Here is a 23,614-nt window from a genome sequence, read left to right as displayed (position 1 = left end):
CATTTCCCCCGTTCCTTGAAAGGAGCATGGCAAAGGAAGGTGCAGATTGCTCCTGGGCAGAGCTTTGCTGGCCTCGGGAAAGCCGTGTGTGTGCTAACCAACCAAAGCAGCGTTTACCTTGTGAGCCTGCCAGCTGCTGCCTCATCTGCTGTTTACAGGGCGGCACAGCAGCTCTGCGGTTCCTTTTTTGTGCTTGGACCCTGTTCAAACCCCCAGAACAGCCAGAGTTGGGGTGTTGGTGGTGTGGGAGCTGCACAGAACCTCGGAGGGATGAGCGCCCAGTTCCTGTTGCTGCTGCTGCTCTGTGCCGTGGTGGGCACCCACACTGCCCATGGCTTTGGGTGAGTGAGAGCTTCTGCAGGGCATGGCAGGAGAAGCCAGCAGGGTCAGCACAGGCCTGGGTGTTGTAGGGGCTGTGATTGCTGTCCTGAGTGATTTCTGCAGCTCTAATGAATGGCAAAAGGCATCGTTTGGAAGTCGGAGCAGGGCGACGTTTCTGCCTTCAGAGGAGCAGTCCTGGTGATGAATTGGAGCTGACAAATTGCCATGCTCGTGTTGTAATGTGGAATTGGTTGAACATGCAGCCTCCTTCCATGCTGGCTGCCCCGCAGAGGGCTGGGCACACAGGGGATTCTCTCCTTCAAGTGCAGAAGTGGTGGCAATGTGGCTGAGAGCTGCTCCTTTCTCTGCTGCTCTAATAGATTTTGCTGTTTCAGAGAACTGCATCTTGTAATCTTTCCAATCTAACTATATTTTTGCACTGTTCTCTGAACTTTGAGCTTTGATTTCATGCCTCAGCAAGCTGATGAGGTTTTGTAATTCCTTTATTCAATGTGATTTTTAATATGCTATAATGTGAGCCCCATGCCAGGCACTAAATCATACTTAAAGCTTCAGCTGATGCTGTTCCTTGTCAGGGTTGGAAGAATTGGGAACATCGCTGTGGTAGTTTCCTTGTCAAACTGGGCATGAAAAGAAACTAATTGTCAACATTTTACTAAAGCTCCCCACTTGAGGAAGGTGCAACAAGGGAGCATTTGTCTGGGACAAGGATTTAATCAGAAATCCTGAGTCCACCAAAAGAGGAGGCAGCATTTTAGCTGTGGCATTGTGGAAACCTTGGAGACAGCTGTCTGTGAGGGAGTGAGAGTGGCTGGGGTGAGCAGTGAAGGCTCACTCGGGGTTCAGGCTTGTTACTGGGTTGAAAGGGATTAATGGGTTAATGACTCATGAGCTGAGAGTAGAATTAAACCAGTGTCTTTGGCCAGCTTGGGGGAAAATGGGCTGCTGGGCAGAGAGAGACACTTAAGCCTGGTTTTGAGAAATGCTGAGTGCATGCCAGGCCTTTCCTTGGGACTGCTGTTCATCATGGAGATGTCTGACCTTGGAGCCACAGAGCAAGGGCAGCAACTGATGAAGGTTTTACTGCTTGCACAGCCTGAGGTGAAGCCCAGATTGGTGGGCTGTGGGTTTAGTTTCCCATGCTGAGAGAGTGGATCAGGTCTTTACAGAATCAGTGCCAGTGGAATGAATGCCACCAGGATGAGGACTGAAATCCAGAGGTCACAAAGCGTGATGAGTGTTGGCTCTCCTTGGTGTGAGGTTTCACACAGGCACAGGCTGAGGGGCCAGAGCTCACAGTTTCACATCCTAAAGCTCTCGTGTTGTTGGTCACAGTGGCCAGGAGTCCCCGAGCCCCAGCATGGCCAGGGCCAGGCTCGCCCGCTCCGCCGGTGTCCCACCACAGCCCCGCGACTGCATCCTCTCCTCCTGGTCCTCCTGGAGCAAGTGTGACCCCTGCCACAAGAAAAGGGTGAGTGTCTGTGCTCTGGGGACCACTGAGACACCAGGAGGTGAGACCTCCTTCAAGCCATGTCCTTTCTGTCCGTGGGGTTGGTCAGACTGAGGGGGGCTGATGAGAAAAGCCCTGTACAGGTGAGACCATGGGCTTTCCTTTCAGGTGGCTTTTAGCTCTCCAGCTCACCACCCCCAGTAATTCCAGTGCTTTCCAGGATGCGTCTCTGTCCTGAGAAGGTGGAAGGCCATGCTTTGCAGGGACTTTCCAATACAGTCCTGTCATTCCATCATCAGTGCAAGGCACCTTCCCCACTAATGGTCCCCTGTGGGACCTGGAGACGCTCGGTGCCTCTCAGGATTAAGATGCTTTTTCTTGTCTGCCAGGCAGCATTTTCCACCCCAGAAGCCCCATCAAATGAAAGTAATGATCCCAACAGCGTGAAGAGCGAAATCCCCGTCGCTAGAGAGACCTCTGCTAACAAGTTGGAGAAGCTGTTCCCAGGCTTAAGCAGAAATAACCAGTGATGGGAGCTGGGGGGAGAGTGAAGCTTCGTATCAAAGAGTTAATCTCAGAAGCCGGGGAAAAAAGGAGGGACAACATATTGGATGGAGTAATTGACTGCTTCACAGCCGTGTTGTGGGCGGAAAAAAATCCCTAATGATACAGAGGGGCAAGTAAATACACTGACAGAAAATAACAAGGGATGTCGTTACCAGCACTAATTGAAAGAGAGGAGATGGAACTGGATCCTTCCTCACTCTTGCAGAGTCCCGCACTGCACTGTCAGGCTCATTTAAACAAACTGTCAAAGAAAAGCAAACTTTCCTTCATCCCTCCCGATCCTCAACCCTTCCTCAGTAAAATTAAAACTGTCGCAGATCAGAAACCTTTGAAAGGAGGCAAATTACCAGCTTCACACTTGTGTGCTGACACTTTTCTCTTTTAATATGACAGAGCGCGCTTAGATCAGATCCCGGCGACACAAAGTTTGTTTCTCAACCAGAGAAGCGTAAAACTCACCATTTCTGTGCACTTGAGTCAATATTTTTTATTTCCATCACAGTACAGATTTGCCCGCCTGGAACAGCCCTCTCAGTTCGGTGGAGATCCCTGTGATGGCTCTGACAGGGAGGCTGAGCAGTGTGTCACAAACAGCCCCTGCAGGAGCAGAGCTCGCTGTGATGGCTTTGTGTGTGCAGTTACAGGTAAGGATCTGGGGGACTGTGCTGCTCAGGGGTCACTCCTGGTGTCACTGTGCTCAACTTTGTGCTTCTACAGGAGTTTGCTGGGTCAGAGCGATGTCAAGAACTGACCTGGCTCCTTCCGTGCTTGTGTTTGTGTCAGTGAGGCTATTAGCCATCTTTAGAACCTCTAAATAGGAAATTATAACCTGGTTATATCAGCAACATCTGTAGCACAAGGGACAGGTGTCACTTCTGATGCCACTGTGCTGAACTTTGTGCTTCTACAGGGGTTTGCTGGGCCAGAGCGATGCCAGGAACTGACCTGGCTCCTCCCGTGCTTGTGTTTGTGTCAGTGGGTCTATTAGCCATCTTTAGACCCTCCAAATAGGAATTTGGACCCTCCAAATAGGAATCTGTAACCTGGTTATATCAACAAAATCTGGAGCACAAGGGAAAGGTGTCACTTCTGATGCCACTGTGCTGAACTTTGTGCTTCTACAAGGGTTTGCTGGGCCAGAGCAATGCCAGGAACTGACCTGACTCCTCCCGTGCTTGTGTTTGTGTCAGTGAGGCTATTAGCCATCTTTAGAACCTCCAAACAGTAAATTGTAACCTGGTTATATCAGCAACATCTGTAGCACAAGGGACAGGTGTCACTCCTGACGCCAACTTTGTGCTTCTACAGGGGTTTGCTGGGCCAGAGGGGTGCCAGGAACTGACCTGGCTCCTTCCGTGCTTGTGTTTGTGTCTGTGGGTCTATTAGCCATCTTTAGACCCTCCAAATAGGAATTTGGACGCTCCAAATAGGAATTTGTAACCTGGTTATATCAGCAAAATCTGTAGCACAAAGGACAGGTGTCACACTCCTGATGTCACTGTGCTGAATTTTGTGCTTCCATGGGAGTTTGCTGGGCCAGAGGGATGCAGGAACTGACCTGTCTCCTCCCGTGCTTGTGTTCGTGTCAGTGAGGCTATTAGCCATCTTTAGAACCTCCAAACAGTAAATTGTAACCCGGTGGTATCAGCAAAATCTGGAGCACAAGGGACAGCAACAGGAGCTCAGCACCTGAGATGGGGCAAAGGAAAAGCCTCAGCTCTGCAGCTCCCAGTGTTTTGGTGAGATGAAAGCACTCAGTAATTGTGGACATGGGGAGAGAGAAAGAAAATAATGCCATATACAAGGCCTGCTGAAACAGCATATTTGTTCTCTCAAAAAAAACAAAGATTACCAAAAAATTCTACACTTCTTTTATACTTTTAATTATTGTGGGTTTTTCCTAAGATGAGCAAGGAATTCTAAGATTATGGCGCTTTTGAGTGAAACTGAGCAGATGGACTTTGGGGATCCATGCAGATAGAGAAGATTTTTTTTTTCCCAGCTAGATTTGAACCATTCATTCCAGGAATTTTTTTGCTTTGCTCCTAGACTCCATGTCAGGGAGTGTGATCACAGGTTGTTTCATGGGTGACCTTCCCCTTCCACCCTAGGGAGATGCATTGCACGGAGGCTGCTCTGCAATGGGGATGACGACTGTGGGGACCAGTCAGATGAGAAAAACTGCAAAAAAGTGTTCAGGAAATGTGACCAGAAGATGGAAGAGTACTGGGGAATAGAGAACCTGGCCAAAGGGTAAGGCTGTGACTTTGGTGAGATGCTCTCTTCCTTAAGGCTGAGAATGAACTAATGTGACTTCATACAAACACTGAGCAGAGGAAAGCTGGAGCAGCACACTGCCCATCTTTAAGATCAGACTGTGTGAAAAGAGGGGGTTTTTTTTCTTACTCTGCAGGGAAAAAATTGCTTTATACATTTAAAAAAAAAAAAAAAGAAAGAGGAAAATCATATTGCAAGAAAAAAATATATTTTTCTCATTATTCTCTGGAGATATGGCTTTTGCACATGTCATCGCTAATGCTTTGTACTGCTGAGTTTAATCAAAATTAAAAATAATGTTGGACAATTATAGGAACATGCTTCTCATCTCTTTGAAGCTACAGTTGCTTAGTAATTTGCTTTTAGTGGACTTCCCTTTTTTTCCAGATTGTTCTAAAATTAGAGTTAATTTTTTTACAGCTTCAGTGTCATTATCATGCAAGCCCCTCTCCCCAAAATCAGGAGAGGCAGATCCAACAGAGACCTGGAGCTCTGATAGTTTTTTGTGGGTTTTTTTTTGATGAAGTTTCACCCCACCAGCAGCAATGGGAAAAGCCAGTGATGGGGTTTAATCTCCTCATCTCCACAAACTGCAGTGCTGCATCCTTTCCTGGAGCAGACAGGTTAAGGTTTCTGTCCATCATCCACAGAAATCAAAGGAAAACTCCCTGTGCTTTCAAGGATTACTTGAGCTGTTGCTTGAGTGCCTCTTTTCTTGTTCCCCAACAATTTTTACTGTGATCTACTGACCCCTGGTTGCCCCTGGGTCAACCTGGCAAAGATTTTGGCTGATAAACCAGAATGAAGAAGTGGGAATTACAAATCAGTCTGGGTTGATGGCATGGATTGGCAAATGTGGCTTTGAAGGTTCTGATGGGTGCTGTGGGTATTTGGGGGTGCTCAGGGTGAGCAGCCTGGTGGGGAAGGGTTTGGCTGGTCCAGTTTGTTCTGCTCTTCCTGGAGGGTTCCAGTAAAACCCACAGCATGTGTTTTACTGCCAGTGCTGTGTCATTCACAGCTGCGGGATGAAAATTGCCATTTATATTCATCAAGTGTCAAAATTCAGCTCTGTCTTTTGCTTTCTCATTAGTCAGGTCCTTCTGCAGCACCTGGGTTGGGTGGACAGTGAAAGAGGCCAAGCTCTCTTTTGGGGTTTCTGAATAAAGAAGTGTGAAGCAAAGAGCCTGTGGCCAAATAAAACAATCTTTGGTCTCTCTCAGCCAAGACATTCATGTTTAGCTCTGAACTGATGGTGCCATAAAAGATTGCTGCTCTGCTTCACCTACAGGTTGAATATCTTCACAAACAGCTTGGAGGGGCTGGTCCTTGATCACAGGTACTATGCTGGGGGATGCTCTCCCCATTACATCACAGACACCAGGTTCAGGAAGCCCTACAACGTGGAGAGCTACACGCCAGAGGTGCGTGCCAAATGTACCTGCAAATATACCCACACACACATATTCCAATGGATTTAGTGCCCAGATCTTCACTGCTGCATCATTTTGTACAAAAAAATCACAAAATTCTTGACACCCAATAGGATCAGGCTGATTTTTACCCTGTTCTAGAACATCCTCATACCCACGATGTTGAACACACCACAGGCTTTGTGTGAAAACTTGTTCCTGTCATGCATCAAAGCTGTATTTTAAATATATATTTGACCTTAGTGCTCCTGATGGCGTGATGGTCTTGAGTGCTGCCCACTAGGAAACCTTTTCTTTTTAGAATTTGTGCTTTAATTGATGCCTGTGTTTAAGATTTCACCTCCTTTGCATAAGATTGACATATTAAGTGAAAGCCTGAGGACCTTGCAGCATGGAGGAGATAGGAGCTTTCCTGCTGCTGTAAATCAAGTATTCTTGAAGTACCTGTGTTAATAATAATAGTGCTTTGCAATTATACAAGGCTTTTCATCTTCAAAGTGCAAGCATTAATTCACAACCATATTTGTGTCTGCTTTCCTTCCCCACGCTTCAGGTGTACAATCACTGTGCAGGAAATGAGACGTGTTGTTTTTCCTTTCTGTTTAGACCAAAGGCAAATATGAATTTACAATGACTGAATATGACTCCTACTCAAATTATGAAAGCACTGTCCTGAAGGCAAAAGCGACGCAGTCAAGCTTCAGCTTCGGTATAAAAATACCAAAAGTGTTTGAACTTGGTTACAGCTCAAATGACATGAGGTTCAAGAAGTTCATGAAGAGGATGAAAAGATTTTCTTCAAGTGTAAGCACTGCTCCATTTAATTCCTTGTAAGTGTGTGTGTGTGTGTTGATTTGAGGCTCCTCCTCGGGTCAGCATCCAGAACTAGGATAAATCAAATCCTTTCCCCAACTGGATTCTGCCATTTGTTCAAGGCTTGACTACCCCCACAGTGTCTTCCTTTGTGTTTGCTGCACCCAGGAGCTTTTCCATTCAGCTCTCAGCCAGGATCTGGGCTGCTTGGCCTTTGAAAGCAACCACAACTTGTTGAGAGGACTCAGTGATGCTTGAGGGTTCCCTTCCAGCTGTGGAAATTCTCTGATTCTCAGTGTGGTCTGTCCACTGCCCTGCTGGGCACTCACCTTTGAATGCTTGTAGTGAAAAATTGAAACTGAACGGCCTGTTCAACTTGAATCTGTAACTCCTACGACTGCCATCATTTGTTTTCTTTTTTTTTTTTCATCTGTTATTGCCATAAACTAAGGTAGCTCATATCAGTGGTGTAATACTATCACCAATCTCCTTTCAATATAAAGTTTACTCAGGAATGGCAAAGTATTCCTTGAATTTGCTTCCTGCAAAGTGGGATTTCTCACAACAAGATCAGAGGTTGATGAGAAACATTTGCAACAGTTACTCATAAAAAAACCAAATATTAAGTTAAGAGTTTATTATTTAAGCTGCAATGTTCTATACTGATCCCTCCCCGATGTGCTTGTCCTGCTGGCCCAGACAACTGAACACTAAATCCTTTGAACATAATGAAAGACATTTTCTGTTCCAGACTTTGATGCCAGAAAGGGGAGAGAGAAAAATTATCCATGTTTACATATCTACATTTAAATGTGTGTGAGAGAGAAAGAGAGTTTGTGTTTTCTTCTTTCCTTTCAGTTTTGATAAGAGCATAGTTTGTGAAACACAAATATGAATCTAGCTCAGCCAGAGAATGACCATTTCCCATACAACTTCTGATTTCAGATGTCAGAATTTTTCAGGAGGGAGCTTGTGGGAGATGAAGTTTCATTAGGGGCAAAGCAGTCCTGCAGGACGCTGAGGTGTCCTTGCATTCTGGATGCGCCACAGCAGAACCTGGGCCCTGCCTTTTCCTGTGTCCCATCATGGCCTGAATCTCAGGAACTTTTACTACTGAAAGTTTTGCTTTTGCAAAAAACAGGAGATTTTTTTAGGAGATGAAAAATAGTTAGGAGACTTCCAGTTATAAGATCTGTAGTTGGGAACTGTGAAATCAACAAATCCCGACCAGCGCTGATGGTTTAACTGCAAATAACAAACTCCCATTGCCCTGACAATGCCATCCCTCCCTCCTCGTGGGTTCTCCTGCCTTTCCTGCAGTCCAGCAAGTTCCTCCACGCCCGCTGTGAGCTGGCTGTTGGTGTGTACAAGCTGAAGCCCCGGGCCCTGATGCTGCACCACGAGTTCCTGCGGCGGCTGCGGCAGCTGCCCACGGAGTACAGCTACGGGGAGTACCGGGAGCTCCTCAGGGACTTCGGGACACACTTCATCCAGGAGGCCACTCTGGGAGGCACCTACGAGTACACCTTGGTCATGAACGGCCACGAGCTCCAAGAGGCAGGTACGTGCAGCTGATGGTGGGGAAGGAGCTTTGGAGTGACGGGAGCCTCCTGGAGCCAGGTCTCCTCATGAGCTCTTGGAGGTTCATTTCTCACCCAAGGTAGCTCAGCTGCCTTTGGAGGCATAAAATCAGCAGGATGGCTTCTGTTGCAGTGTTGGAAGCAAAAAGGTTTTAATAAAAGGCAAAATAATAAGCTCTTTACAGAGAAAAACCAAGCCAAGTGCAAGAGGTTCTTGCTCTTGGTAAAACACCTCACAAAAGTGATTGGTTTCTTTGTTCTCTTCTTTTTCCAGTAAATTGCCCAGGTGGGACTTTTGCTCCTGTCCAATTAGCTATCCTTGAGTTTGAAGTGAGTCCCCCAAGCCTATGAGATGCCTTTTTCACCCAACTGAGGAAAGAAACTTCTTGGCTTCTTTCCTTTTTAAGGGGACAAAGGACAATTTTGTCACTCCATCAACAGGGGGGCCGGATTCCTACACTTTGGGGCTGGATTTCGGGTAGGAAAACCCCTGTGCAAGCACACAGGGATGGCTCAGCTCTGAGAGGGAGAGGGAGGTGATGGGAGAAGGGCTCAACAGCATCTCAAAGAAATCCTGCAGGAAATGTGGGAGTAGAGACAGTGAATAAAGAGGTTTTCAAAGCATGCTCAGCGTCATGGGCTGGATTTAGTTCACAAAGCCCTGTGGCAAGCATTTTAGACAACAGCATTTTAGAGGCTGACAAGATGTTGAGATGAATGAGAATCGTGGATCTTAACACTTCTGTTAGCTTTGAAAAGCTTCACCCAAGTTCTTTTCCCACTGCCTTTCAAATGGCAGGCTTGGAACACCTTTAGCCTCGAGAGCTTTTCCAGCATGTAGGAAACAGTAAATAATTTGCTGGGTGACTCCTGTGCCTGACATTGCTCCTGCTCTTTGGCTCTGGCTCCCTTTGTTGAGAGGAATGATGATTGTTGTGTAGGACAGAGCGAGCAGTGTGACATTAATCAATAGCTGCACTCTCAATTATTTATTCATTGGCAGGGGAGTGAGGCACTGCCTCTGCTGTCTGTTTGCAGAGGCATTTACTGGGCTCTGCTTTGTGTAATGCTCTCCTTGTTTGCTCTTCTGCCGTGTGGGAAGTTCCTTACCCTGCAGTCAGAGAGAGGGACAGAATTTAGATTCACATTTCAGGTATTCACATTCTAACAGAGCTTCCCAATTTCTCAGCTGGTGCTGCTGGCCCATCACAAGCCACGTTTGTTTGACTTAAAGTCTATTATTGTCTGCATCAAAATGCTCAGTGTCTGCTGCCCCAGATCAGGACCCTGCAGCAATAACAACATTTTCACACAAGTGCTGAACTGGGCTGTAAGTTCTCAGCAGGGTTTTGTAGGTCCAGTCTGAGCATTCAGGTTTTCCCCTTCAAATCCTTCGTTATATTTGTGCTGGAACTGAAATTTTCTTTTGCAGATCTGGTATCCCACCCTGTGTGACATGGCTGGGACCTGCTCTGCTCTCACACAGAATCCAATCTGCCACATCTTAGAATCATGGAATCCTTTAGGTTGGAAAAGCTCTCTGGGATCAGGGAGTGCTGTTAACCCAGCACTGCCAAGGCCATCACTAAACCATGTCCCCAAGTGCCACATCCACATGTCCCATGAATCCCTCTGGGGTTGGTGACTCCACCTTGATGACTCTTTTGGTGAAGAAACGTTTCCTGGTATCCAATCTAAATTTCCAGGTAGCACTTAAGGCTCCTCTGGCAGCAGAGAACTGGAGATGTGAGCTGGTAAAAGGAGGAAAACCTATTTCATCTATTCCTCCTAAAGTAATTCTGGGGATGGAGAAGGGTGGTGGGCAGTCTGTGCTTAGACATCCTCTGTGTTCCCACTCAATGCAGCTCCACCCACAGCTGGGGTGTGGAAAATCCTCCTCTTCCAGCATTTATCTCTCATTTCCACCTGGCTTCTGAGTTCTGTCAAATGTAGAGATTTCATTTCACATAGTTCTGTTAAGTAACAAAAAAAAACCCCCAAAAAATAACCTTCTTCATGTCTTTCTTTTCTTTTCCTAAAGCAAAAATACTTATAAATCACATTTTCTCTGTACGTGGACATAAAACATGAAATAATTGTATTAAAACTTTAAAATTTTTATGTATTTAAGGTTATTCTCTGAGTGATGTCCAGAAATGTGCACAGAAGGGCTTTAACATTGCTGTGAATTTTGGTAAATTCTCTGTGGGGCTTGGAGTAGATTCAGCTGGCTGTAATGCCCTTCTGGAAGAGATTGGAGGTAAGCACTGAACACCTCTGCCATTTCATTTCTTTGTCATAGTGAAAGGAAGGTTTTGTCATTTTTCCCTGCCTGAAATATTCCCCCACTCCCTCACAGCCACTTTTGAGTGTGGGGCTAACCCCAGCCAGGCTTAATAGAGAGGGAAATACCTTAGAGCTTGGGTTTTTTCCAAGATTGTCTGTGTAGAGAGGGAATATCTGCTCAGCATCCCAAGGATGATCAACCATCACCCAGCTCTGTGTTAAACATCAACCCCCATCTCTCAGCAGGGCAACCCAGCCTCTCTTTGCACCCTGATGGGGAAAACAGGGTTGGGGCTGTGGGGAGCTGGGGGTGTGCACAGGAGGAAGGTGCACCTGGAAATCCATGGGGGAGAACTGGGAATATCGAGGAGCATGGGGCTGTGGAAGGAGCTGTGAGCTTAAAACCACGGGGAAGGAATTCAGGGGAGGGATGCAGGGTGCAGGATGGGGGATTCCTGCAGGGGAGCAGGAGGGACACAGGACACACAGGACACACTTTGCAGGTGAGAAGCACCTGTGCCCTTTATCCTTTGCCCTCTGGGTGGGACGGGTCCTGCCTGGGAGAGTTTTGGTGCCAGTGATAACTGCGGCCCACAAAGGCACAGCTGGGCGCTTTTCTGAGTGATGTTTTGCAGACAGCACTGCCAGGAAGCAGTTTGTGGAGGATTTCCAGGTGCTGGTCCGCGGAGGAGCGAGTGAGGAGATCACCACGCTGGCCCACAAGGACCTGCCCACGGCCCAGCTCATGCAGCTGTGGGGAGATGCTGTGCAGTACAACCCTGAGATCATCAAGCTGAAGGTACTGCACCCTCCCCTTCCTCCAGCCACAGCTGAGCTCATGGGAAAACTCTGTGTTTAAATAAGCAGGATTTAGAGAAAAAAAAAAAGAAGAAAAAAATCAGGAATAACAGACTGTGGTGGTGTTTGTGGGTCCCCAGGACAAGGGAAGATATGAGAATCTTGAATCCATGTTTCAGAAGGTTGATATCATATCATATCTTATGTCATATCATATCTTATATTACATTACATTATATTACACTATATTAGTAATACATAATACAATATAATGTAATATAACTATATTACATAACATTATATTATATTATATTATATTATATTATATTATATTATATTATATTATATTATATTATATTATATTATATTATATTATATTATATTATATTATATTATATTATATTATATTATATCATATTATATTACATGACATTACATTACATTATATTACATCATATCATATCATATCATATATTATATCATATTACATTACACTATATTACACTATATTACACTATAGTAGTAATACATTATACTATATAATGTAATATAACTATATTATATTATATTATATTATATTATATTATATTATATTATATTATATTATATTATATTATATTATATTATATTACATTACATTACATTACATTACATTATATTACATTATATTACATTATATTACATTATATTACATTATATTACATTACATAATATAATATATATATCATATATCATATCATATATTATATTAAAAATGCTATACTAAAACTATACTAAAGAAAGAGATAGGAGACATCAGAAGGCTAGAAAGGAAAGAATAATGAAATCTTGTGACTGAACAAGAGTCTGGCACAGCTGGACCGTGATTGGTCATCAATTAAAAAGAACCTACATGAAACCAATCAAAGATGCACCTGTTGGTAAAGCATCTCCAGACCACATTCCACAGCCATCAGAGAGTTGTTGTTTACATTTCTCTTCTGAGGCTTCTCAGCTTCTCAAAAGAAAAGTCCTAGCAAAAGGATTTTCATGAAATATGGCAGTGACAACAGATCTTATTGTGCAGCCTCTGTAAGTGAGTGTTCAGAAATGCAAAGATGGGATGCTTTAAAGGGGCTGAGGTTGGAAATACACAAACTAAACAGCTTTAACCCTTCAACTGGGCGGTGCAGATGTCATTTCTTATTGCCTGCCAGGCAATTCAGATAATCACCTTCTGCTTTACCAATGTATAACTTACCAAAAATTGTATCTGGTAGCGTGCATTTTATAAGGACTTCTATTTTCCTTGGTGTTTATCAACTTCTGTGAGCACCAGTGACCATTCTTTGAGGTGCATTTTCATTGTGCATGCCTGGATGTTTGTGCAGCTTGGCTGAACCTTAAAAACAGGACTTAGACTTGGAAAAGTCAAGGATTTTTGATCCCTGGAGAGTTTTAGAAATGCAAAAAAGCCAGAAGTGTGCAGCAATTCTGCCTCATCATCTTTAATGTCAAAATGAGTGAACAGTACAAAGGTGCAAGAGAACATCCTTTTAAACAGGAGTTTGGACTGGTAGAGGTAGAAGTTGATTTATAGTTGTTTCTTCTCAAAAAATTTAAAATTAAATTTTAGGCAAAATTTAATTTTAGGTAAAATCTAAATTTACAATTTAATTTTAGTTGAAATTTAATTTTAGGCTAAAATCTTTACACTTATAAAAGGGGATTGTTTCTCAAGATAGAGGTGGATTCTAAAAAGGTGAAGCAAGGAAAAATCATTAATTTGGAAATACAGCCAGTGCCCATCTGGTACTTGCTGCAGCCCCTGCTGTGCTGTGGATTGACCTTCCATAAATGCCCTGGGAGCTCTCAGGGCAGGAGACAGAGAAATGCAGCCCTGTGCACAAAATCCCCTCTCAGAAAAACCTCCCACAAGGAGCTGAGGTGTTCTTTGTCCTGCCTGGCATCACTGACCAGACTGCCCAGTGAAAAACCTCAGGCAGATGTAATTTGGATCTGGTGTCTTCATTTCCATACCAATATCCCTGTGGGGCTGGAAGATCAAAAGTGCCAGCGGAGTGTGACTAAATGTCAGCCCAAGAATGCTTAGTTAGGGAAAACTAAAGCAAATCAGTTCATAAATCATCTGCTGGAGGGACTTGGCAGGTCACTCTTAGTGTATTTCCTCATTTGTATGGTCTGAATTCAAAAAGCAAAGTATGGATCACAGATAATTGATGAAGAGTGGATGTACAGCAGCAGGAAATGAGGAATTTCTTTTGTTTTATTGGAACATTCTTTAGTTCTTGTAGTGCGAGCCTGTGTTGGCAGGAGGGTGATCTTTGATGCTTCCTGTGTGTATGGGCTGCCTAGCAGCATCCCTGCAGGCAGGATGGGAATTTGGGCTGGATCCTCTCATGGCACATGGAATTATCATCCCACTGGCCATATTGACACCCCACTTTAACTTTCTCAGGAGGAAAATAAATGAGTGAGCCAAAGTCTCCTTGGTTCTGTACCTTTACTACACTGTGCAAATTCTTTTCTTCTCTCCCTGACTCCATCTGCAGATGGAGATCAAATCCTCTCCCTTTGGAAGGCAATGAAACCCTTATCTGGGCTCCATAAGGATAAAAACCTGCCTTGAAATGCAGGAGTGGTGAAGGTGGAAGTGCTGGTGTGAATCTGTCACTGGTGCCTCTGGCTGTGCTGGGGGAGATTTTTGTGGATGGTTTTTAGGGGATGTTTTTAAAATCAGAGTAAGAGCTCACTCAGAAAATGTAAGTTTGGGCAAATCTGATCTAAAAATGCCTGTACCAGAAAAAAATGGATGAGAGAGGATTTAATTAAACTCCTGTGCAGCTGAGCCTGTTTCTTATCCAACAGGTTGGCTGCTGTGTTTTGTTACACAGAAAGGTTTGTTGCTCCTCTGGTGTTGGAAACCAAGGGGAGCATCCCTGGGGGTATTCCTGACATTGTGGCCTCATTGTTCACAAGGTTTTAGCAAACAGCAATGGGAAACCTGGAGTTTGTGCCACACAGCCTCCATTCCCCCCTCCAGCTGTGCCACCACCCAGCCTTGGGATGCTCATAGGACTAATGCATGGGAATTAACTGGGAATTAATGCAGTTTCTCCCCTCCCTTTAGGCAGAGCCACTGTATGAGCTGGTGAGTCCCTCTGACGTGGCTGATTCCATGAAAATAAAGGAGAATCTGCGCCGGGCTCTGGATGAGTTCCAGCTGGAGAGCAGCTCCTGTCGCTGTGCTCCCTGCCTTGGGAATGGCATCCCCTTCCTGAGAGGTACAGGGGCCTGCTCCTCTTTCCTGCCCCCTTGATGAATTCACAGAATCACAGAATTCACAGAATCAATGGGTTGGAAGAGACCTTCAAGATCATTGAGTCCAACCCAGCCCCAGCACCCCAACTAAACCCTGGCACCCAGTGCCACACCCAGGCTTTGTTAAACACACCCAGGGATGGGGACTCCACCTCTTCCCTGGGCAGCCATTCCAGAACTTTATCTTTAATAAGATAAAGAATCTCAGAATTTACTCCAGCCTTTATTTCCCTTGGCACACAACTTGAGGCTGTGACCTCTGGTTCTCTCAGTGCTGCGTGGTGAAGGAGCCCAACCCCACCTGAGCACAGCCACCTTCCAGGGGGATGTAGAGAGTGATAAGGAAATTAGTTGGGAATTTGTGGGGAGCATGTGGCAAGCAAGTTGCTCTAGTTTTTTCTGTCATTTCTTTATCAGGGAATTACTCTGTGTTTATAAAGTCCTGTGTTTTTAGAGTCCTGGTAAGTACAGGCAGTAAAGCCAAGGGATGTGTCTTTGTCATGGGAATAACCATTATATGTATCAGTTTAAAGAAAAATTTGTTACTTCTCAGTTATGCATTTAAAAAAAAAATCCTTGACATCTTTGAGTCTCCTCCTTTTGATTTTAAGATTGCTTCCATCCTCCTGGAGAAGTGACTACTGTCTCAGCATTAATTAGTGTTTGTAAAAGGGTTTTGAAGATGAAAAGCACCATATAAGTGCCAAGCACAGTGATCACCACCACCACCTCCCCCTGTTTCTGATAGAAGCTGTCCTCCTCTGTGAGCAGGCTGTGATTTAAAAAATGAAGGGGAAAAATAAATCGAATGAAAACTGCTCTGCCTAAACAAGGGATATATGATGTGATGAGAGCTTCTAACAAAGGGACCATTTTGTCAAGTGCCTAATTCCAATCTGCATCTGCAAAAGTCCTGATGAGAATTGTTATCATCAAATTGTATTTAATGCAGAAATGATCACTTCAGGTACCAGCAGCTGATTGTAGCACTTCAAGCATTTGTCTCATGGTGACCTTTGTTTAAATAACTTTGTAGGAGCTGAGTCCAGGTTAGTGTTTCATTTAGGAGCTCCTCAGCAAAGGTTTTCAATGACCAAGTATTTTCCTGAGCGGGAACTCTTCTCCAGGTTCCTGACATGGGATGCACATCCCTGGGCAGCCAGAGCTGGGATATTGGGCTTTTCCTCTGCCACAAAGCCAAGTTAGGGTATTCCTGTCCTGCTTGCTCTTTCTTGATGCTGCAGTTTGTTCTTTATCAGGAGCTTTCTCCACGTGCAGGGCTGCGTCCAGGTCTGAAACCCCAAGTGCTAAAAGGAGTTGATGGAATGAGTCCAGAGGAGGCCACAGGGAATGCAGGATTAGATGAGGTGTTGGGAAGGAATTCGTGGCTGTGAGGGTGGGCAGGCCGTGGCACAGGGTGCCCCTGGATCCCTGGCAGTGTCCAAGGCCAGGCTGGATGGGGATTTGAGCTCCCTGGGACAGTGTAAGGTGTCCCTGCCCATGGCAGCGGGTGGGATGAGATGGGTCCCTCCCAACCCAAACCATTCCAGGATTCTGTGATCTCCTTTGCAGAAGAGCAGGAGGACTCCGTGGTCCCCTGGCTCGTGGAATTGCAGCAGTGAGTCTGAGGCTGAGCTGCCTCAGGAACAAATGTCAGGGGAGGTGAGAGGGGGTGCAGGGCAGTCACAGCTCCCCTGGTTATTGGTATTGATCCCTTCAGCACGGGAGAAAAATGATGCCATTTCCCCCAGTGTCCCTTGCTCCCAGAAGATGAAGTGCTGGGGAGAAGTGGATGCCTGCTGGGAAATGTGTCTCTCTCCAGGTGTGTAATCCCCCCATGTGTGCTGTGCTTGCTTCCAGGAGCAGCGTGTGAGTGCCTGTGTCCCCTGGGCAGCAGGGGCAGCGCCTGTGAGATCAGCAGGAGCAGAGGTGAGAGGGGCCCAGGCACAATCCCAGCTGTGCCAGGGCTGGCCAGGGTGTCCAGGGCACTGATGCCAGCCCTGCCTGTCCCCAGTCTGCCCAGTGCACCCCTGCAAAGGGGACAGATGTATATTTTCCCTGCCCTCTTCTGAATTTCTGGGCCCTCTTCAGAGGGTGGGTTTATTTCTGCATGTAAATGCCTTGCAATTGGATCAAAATAGGAATTCCTGCCTGATTTACAATCCCTGGAAGGCCTCAGGTCTCCTCCTTAAGAAACAGCTTGGTTTCCTAAGTTTTTCCCTTTGATAAAGCCAGCATGCTGCAAACTGTTCTCCACCAGATATGCTACCGTGCATTTTAATCTTAAAATCTTATTATTCTGTTTTGAAGCATTTATTAATGCTTCTTGGTCACTTTATATCTCCACTGCCTCCTGACTGATGTTCTTAACTCCTTCTAGTTTAGGATCATCTATGAATTTAATCATTTTGTTTACTTCTTCCAGCTCATTAATTTAGATGCTAAACAATACCAGATCCCAGGCACCCAGAGCTCTGGCACCAACCCACAATTTGATGCAGTGCATTTATCACTGGCTTTGTTTACAGCCTTACCCAGGACTCATTCTGCATGGCTGTGTCCAAACTGAGCCAGGCTGAAATGCACTTTAAGCCAAGATTTCTCTGAACAAGGAGGTAAATTTTTGGGTGTTTCTAAGGCAGTCCGTGGAGCCTTGAATGGTGGAGTCACTGACACCTTGCTTCAGTCTGTTTTTCACACTCACAGGCACATCCAAGCCTCCCAAAGCTCACATCCATCCATTTGTCAACACTGTAACTTCATTTCTCGCTCCCATTTCCTCCTTTTATGTGTTGCCTCCGTGATTCTCAGTATTTTGAATTTATGTCACTCACACGCTCAGGGTCCAGAAGAATCAGTGTAATAGGAAAAGCAATGGAGGGAAAGCTGAATAGTCAAGCTGTTGTTCACTGAAGTGCTAACACTGCCCCTACCACCTCGAAATGTGGCTGAGACAAGTTTAGTTGGTCTGTTTCCTATCTAGGCTTGGATTAAGACAAAGAGAAACATCCTTCAAGCAAATATAAAGCTAATTGCCTTTCATGTCTACCTGAAGTGTAGTTTGAACAAACACCAGAACTGCTAAACAGAGAATTAACACCTCTGAAACAATCCCTCATTGTTAATGACTCTGGTGCATTGTTAGTGATGTGGACAGGGGCAGAGTCAAATTCAGATACAATTCATGGGAGCTGACAGCTCTTCCCATGGAAAGCTGCTTGTTTCTGCTGCTCCTTTCCAGCTTTGCTGTTGTTTCTTTTCCAGATGCTGCTGTCAATGGAGGCTGGGGGTGCTGGGCCAGCTGGTCCCCGTGTTCAGGAGGGCAGAGGACGAGGAGGAGACAGTGCAACAACCCTGCCCCTCAGCATGGTGGCTCCTCCTGCTCAGGGCCAGACTCTGAGACTGTCCCTTGCTAGGAGGAATCAGCAGAAACTCACACAAAACTGATGGCCAGACTGCTTGGGAAGGCATCACCTCACTGGCTTTGAGCTGGCCTTGCTCTGCCCCTAGATCTCACCCAATTCAGAAATTTCAGGAGCCACTGGGAGCTGGGAGGGTGTTAGGAGTCACACCTTTGGATGTGCATTGTCCTGTGGGATTGAATGTGCTTACTGACCTCAATATTTTGCTTTTTCCCTGTGTTTGTTGCAGTGGGCTAAATGAGACAAGCTTTATCTCTGTCTGCATTTGGTAGCTGCTTGGTTTCAAATTGTACTGTCTCGTTGGTGAAGGTTCCTGTGAGATAAGAGGAGACACTTTGATCTCACGTGCAGCAGGGTGTGCACTGATGCACAGCTCCTGTGTCGTGTGCAGCAAAATCCAGCACATTAAAGCCTAAATCTCAATGAGCACAGCAGCATCTAACATGACATTTAGAGCCACTGTGCCTCACTACCCTGCTCTCACAATTTATTGTTCTGTTCCCACCCCTGCCATGGGCAGGGACACCTTCCACTAGCCCAGGTTGCTCCAAATCCTGTCCAACCTGGCCCTGGACACTTCCAGGGATCCAGGGGCAGCTGCTCTGGGACAAATGGAACATTTTGAAAAAGATGTCTGCACATCCCCTGAGGTCTTCTTCCCTTAGTAGCTGTGTTTGCCCCAGACAAGCTGTGGTTAACAAGTCTGGTCCCATGAAATCCAGTATTCCAGCTGCTGCTGGGTCCACCCAGGGTGGGATATCTGATTCAGAGACAGTTCACTGTGAAAAGACACAAACTGGTTTACCTTTTATTACCATCCCTGGGGCTGTGCATCGCTGTGATGGTGTTCACAGGGGTTCTTGGATGAGGGAAGAGATGAGGATCTGACTCCATGTTTCAGAAGGCTTGATTTATTATTTTATGATATATATTACATTAAAACTATACTAAAAGAATAGAAGAAAGGATTTCATCAGAAGGCTAGCTAAGAATAGAAAGGAATGAATAACAAAGGTCTGTGGCTTGAGCTCTGTGTCCGAGCCAGCTGTCTGTGACTGGCCATTAATTAGAAACAACCACATGAGACCAATCACAGATGCACCTGTTGCATTCCACAGCAGCAGATAACCATTGTTTGCATTTTGTTCCTGAGGCCTCCCAGCTTCTCAGGAGGAAAAATACTAAGGAAAGGATTTTCCATAAAATATGGCTGCGACATATCACAGTCCAGGTGTAACAACAGAGGAGCTTTACAGCACTGTGCACCATTTCATCAGCCTGCATCCTTCTAGGGACTTGCCTACTGAGGGTTTATTGATGGTAAATGATTTTTGTGAAGGCATTTGGTTGGGCCTGCTGTGAAATAACCAGGCACAGCTTTGCTCCAAAAGGCAATTCCACCAGTGCAAAGTTGCTCATGAGTGCTGTGAGTCTTCTAACACATCTGCAAGGTCAAACTCTTCTTCTGAGGGGTTTTTAGCAGGGCTGGTGCTGGTGGGCTGGCATCATCCCTTCCCTTCCTTTCAGACTGACGTTGTCTGAATGCAATTCCCGTGCGAGCAGCTCAGGCTCCCTGACACCTGAACAATGGAACGTGCATTTAGTTGTAGCCCTCATGCCGCCTCCACACTTATCCACAGGGCTCCTGTGACAGCTTGAAGAAAGGCAGAGCACATTGCATATGTAAAACAAGAGGGCTCTGTGCTCATTACGGCCCTCATCATTTAGCTGCCAACCCAAAACATTTCCCTTTTCCTCTCTGTAGCTGCCATATCTTTTGTGTGGTGGAAATTTGCCAAGAGATTCTATTTTGGGTCATGGTCAAAGGGGTCAGTGCTTGTGTGAAGGAGGGTATTCCTCCAGGTTTTTTGAAGGGTTTTTGCAGGTTTTTTTGCAGTAGAAGCTCTGGAAGGGAGGGCCCTGAGCATGGTTCACCTCTAAGGACACAAACTGCAGTGTCATTGCCTGCCCTTCTGGAGAATCACCAGTGTAATCTGATTAAGGACATTTCTCAGATGAGTCAAGTGGCTTTTGTAAATTTAACCACCTTTCCTGATCATCCAGCTGGTTAAACACACAGCAGTGGTGCCTCTCTTCACTGCTGTGGCAAGGACAGCCAAGTGCAGTGACCTGACTTGGGAATGTTGTTCCCAAACCAGAAAAACACAGATTTTTTTGAAGTGGTGACAGTACCTGAGTTCGTATATTTGAGGTTTTGCATTTTTGGGGGGGTTTTTTTGGAGAAAGAGAGGAGAGGTTTGACAATCATCAAGATCATCAGGATAGTCTCACTGAAGTGTGAGTTCAGCAGCTGCTGAATATTCAGCCTGTAGGCTTAGAAACCTCTCATAAAGGACATAACTTTATCTTGTCCTTGTGATTCTGTGCTTTGATTCACCTAACTAATGATTTATTATAACCTGGAGGGCAATAAAAAATACTATGCTGAAGCTTTTATTGTTTCATTTTGGTTGGCATTAAATTTTGGTACCATCTTTTACTGGTGTTCCTAACTCTCCTTCCCTGTGTAAGTTCAGATTAATAACCCTGGTGTGAGGGCACGTGTTCAGCAGTGCTCCAGCCCATTCCTCTGCTTAAGGTTCTCCTCTCACTGGGCTCTCCTGCATCCCATGTTGTGTTTTCACAAGTTTTCATGAGGAAAAGAAGAGGATAAACATGGAGAGGCTGTTATTTATTTGCACCTGCCTGCTTGAAGGCATTGCTGCTGGGTTATCCTGGCTTTGGGAACTCCCAGGAAGGTATTTCAGGTGAGTTGTGATGGCCTCATCCAGCTTTCCCAGCACAAAACCTGCTGGAATCTCGCCACTCTAACATCTCCTTCATCAGTGGGAAGCTGGAGTGCTTTCCAGCCTGGATTCATGTGCTGCCTGTGGTGTCACATCACACAGACACTTCAGCTGTGAGGCTGGAACATCGTCCAGGCTGCAGCTGGGGCTTTGCAAACTCAGCATTGCTAAATTGCTTTATCATGCTGCTGTTCCTCCCACGTTCATGGATGGATGTAGCTGTTCCTGCCCAGGTTCTCTCCCACATGGAGCTGTTTTGTTGGAAGCTACCCAGAAAGGCCATGCAGAGGTATCAGCAGTCCCCAGATTTCAGACTCCTGGTTTTAGCCTGGTGGCTGAAGAGCCCGGTGAGCACCCAGCACAGCTGCCAGATTTCAGGTCAAATCATGCCTGCAGGTTTATCTGTGGGAATCTACAAAATCAGAGGGTTTTGGGAAAGCTGCAAAAGGCAGCCCTCAGACAGTAGAACTGTGAGCAGAGCTATGCAGTTGCCATGAGATTGGTCAGCAGAAAAATTATTTAAACTGTGGAAAAGCAAGGGCAAATAGAACAATGGTCTGTATACTAACGCTTGTCTAGAATAACTCTCTAAGCTACAGCAAAGTTTATCTAGCAAGATATTAGGAAGGTTAAGGCTTAATAATGGAGCTCTGTGCATTGTGTTTTAAGGCTTACAAGTAAGTATTGTATTCAAAATAGGCAAGCATTATTTTAACCAAAAGTACGTGTGCTTATGGTGATTAGATAGAACTACTGTCAAAATGCTTTTGCTTTGTGTGATTGGTCAAGAAACTTATAAAGTAAGTTGTAACATTAAATTCTTAGTCTGCTGCCTGGGATGTGAGCTGCTGGCATCTTCCCATTGTCATACCCATTAAATGAGACTGATGCTGAAAAATAAAACAGCTCAAGCCACGTTCCACAGCAGTCCTGTCCCGTTCGTGATTTGCAAATAGCCCCCAGCCGGCAATATTTATCTTCCTTTTATATCCCATTTTAATTCCTCCTGTTTCTGTAAATCCAAAAGCTAGGGTTGAATACAGTAATTATTACCATTATAAATCGATATTGTTATTTATTTGTGGTGCAGCACCACGGGTCCCACTGTGGTGGACACAATAGGGCAGCACCACCAGCACCAGTCCCTCCCCAAACTCTTCAAGAACCTGGAATTTCTTTTGTTTCAGGTTTTTCTGGTGGAATTAAGAGTTTTGTATCTGCCTGTGCATTCCACTTTATAAAAAGGGAAGGCAACAATTTTTGAGCTGCTCCTGCCAGGGAATTTTTGCCTGCTCAAACTGCCAGGCTCAGAGGGACATTGGGGCAGCTGATGTGACATTGACCCTGAGGTAGGAAACAGCTCTGTCTCAAGCACTGCCCTTATCTCCTCTGCTGTTAGCTGGTTATCTGGAGCCTACACCTTGCAACCTCAGGTGTATTGTCATCAATCATTCCCTATTTTCTTCTGCGTGCTGGTTCCTCTCTGCCCTTCCTTTGTTAATAACCCGGTTTGCCTATATCCATAAAAATATCTGATTGTGATACCATTTATCCAAAGCGCCACACATCCATCATGTGCTTATGAGCCAGATAAACAAGGTCTCCTGGGAAATATGCTTCCAGAAATATATAGGATAAATAACTATATCAAATGTATGGCAGTGTGCAAGAGGGGAAAATCCATTCATTAAAACCCGGGTGGAACTGCAGTGTTTTATTGTACCCTCCAAGCTTTTAGTTTAACTAAGAAACGAACATTTTTGCTGCTTATCTCATCTTGCACAACTCTCCTGCTGCCCACTTCAGCATGAGATATATTAGCTTCTTCCACTGCCATTGTAAATGTGTTATTGCTCATAATCTTTTTTTTTTTTTTTTTTCCCTAGAACTTACAGACAGCTTCTTCCTTTCTTCTGACTTCAGCTTTGCTGCTCCTGGGTTTCAGCATGTGGATGTTTGAGCCCTGGGGTGGAAAGGGAGGAGAGGGGCACTCCCCACCTGCCTTTGGTGTTTGGAGAAAGCCCTTGGGTTTGTGTCTCAGTGCCTTGGGCTGTGAGGTGAGGAAAATTAACAATTGCAGGCAAAACATAGCTTTTCTGCTTTTATTTATATGTTTCGTGGTGGGATTTTGCATGCAGTTTCTTTAATCACTTGGAATTATTATTTCTTTTTTTTTCTTTTTTTTTTTTTTTTTTTTGGGTGGTTCTTCTGTGATTTACCCTTTCAGAAACAGCTCTAAAAGCTGAGGATGCAGGTTGTTTTCCTGCAGGCCCCATCTTTTCCCAGCCTCCAAGGCATCAGATCTTTCTGTTCATTAATTTCTCCCCTCTGGTTAAAAAAGAAGCGTACTTGGTTTTCTGACTGAGGTGACTTTGTACTCATTTACTTGCAGGCATTTTCCTGAGTCCTAAGAAGTCGATGTAAAGGTAAGAATTGCTTGTGATCCAGCCTGGTCCTTGGTGTAAGAGCCCTGTCTCATGTTCCCACATAAGCAGGCAGCCTAATGCCAAATAAAATTCAA

The 23,614-nt window shown here is 45.2% G+C and overlaps 1 protein-coding gene across 1 annotated transcript; it reads left to right on the top strand.

Moving 5' to 3' along the window:
• The first annotated feature begins 270 nt into the window (after positions 1-270).
• On the top strand, positions 271-18,755 carry C8B (complement C8 beta chain). Its single transcript, XM_058029727.1, has 12 exons — positions 271-341; positions 1,678-1,813; positions 2,862-3,003; positions 4,471-4,612; positions 5,925-6,057; positions 6,673-6,870; positions 8,200-8,440; positions 10,591-10,719; positions 11,381-11,544; positions 14,674-14,827; positions 16,725-16,793; positions 18,129-18,755. Exons 1-12 carry the CDS (start codon positions 271-273, stop codon positions 18,278-18,280), a joined length of 1,731 nt encoding a protein of 576 aa, XP_057885710.1. The 3' UTR covers positions 18,281-18,755.
• The last annotated feature ends 4,859 nt before the right edge of the window (positions 18,756-23,614 follow it).

This window comes from Melospiza georgiana, chromosome 9 (assembly GCF_028018845.1).
Source record: "Melospiza georgiana isolate bMelGeo1 chromosome 9, bMelGeo1.pri, whole genome shotgun sequence".
Classification (NCBI taxonomy): Eukaryota; Metazoa; Chordata; class Aves; order Passeriformes; family Passerellidae; genus Melospiza; species Melospiza georgiana.
Note: the sequence above shows the minus strand (reverse complement) of the source record. Positions and strands in the feature narration are given on the sequence as shown.

What these genes read in the sequence shown, in the direction of transcription:
- C8B (XM_058029727.1), top strand. Translation starts at nt 271, where the DNA reads ATGAGCGCCCAGTTCCTGTTGCTGCTGCTGCTCTGTGCCGTGGTGGGC. An exon ending in TGGAGAGCTACACGCCAGAG is followed by an intron (nt 6,058 to 6,672) that starts GTGCGTGCCAAA and finishes CTTTCTGTTTAG; the next exon opens with ACCAAAGGCAAATATGAATT. An exon ending in CTGAGATCATCAAGCTGAAG is followed by an intron (nt 11,545 to 14,673) that starts GTACTGCACCCT and finishes CCCTCCCTTTAG; the next exon opens with GCAGAGCCACTGTATGAGCT.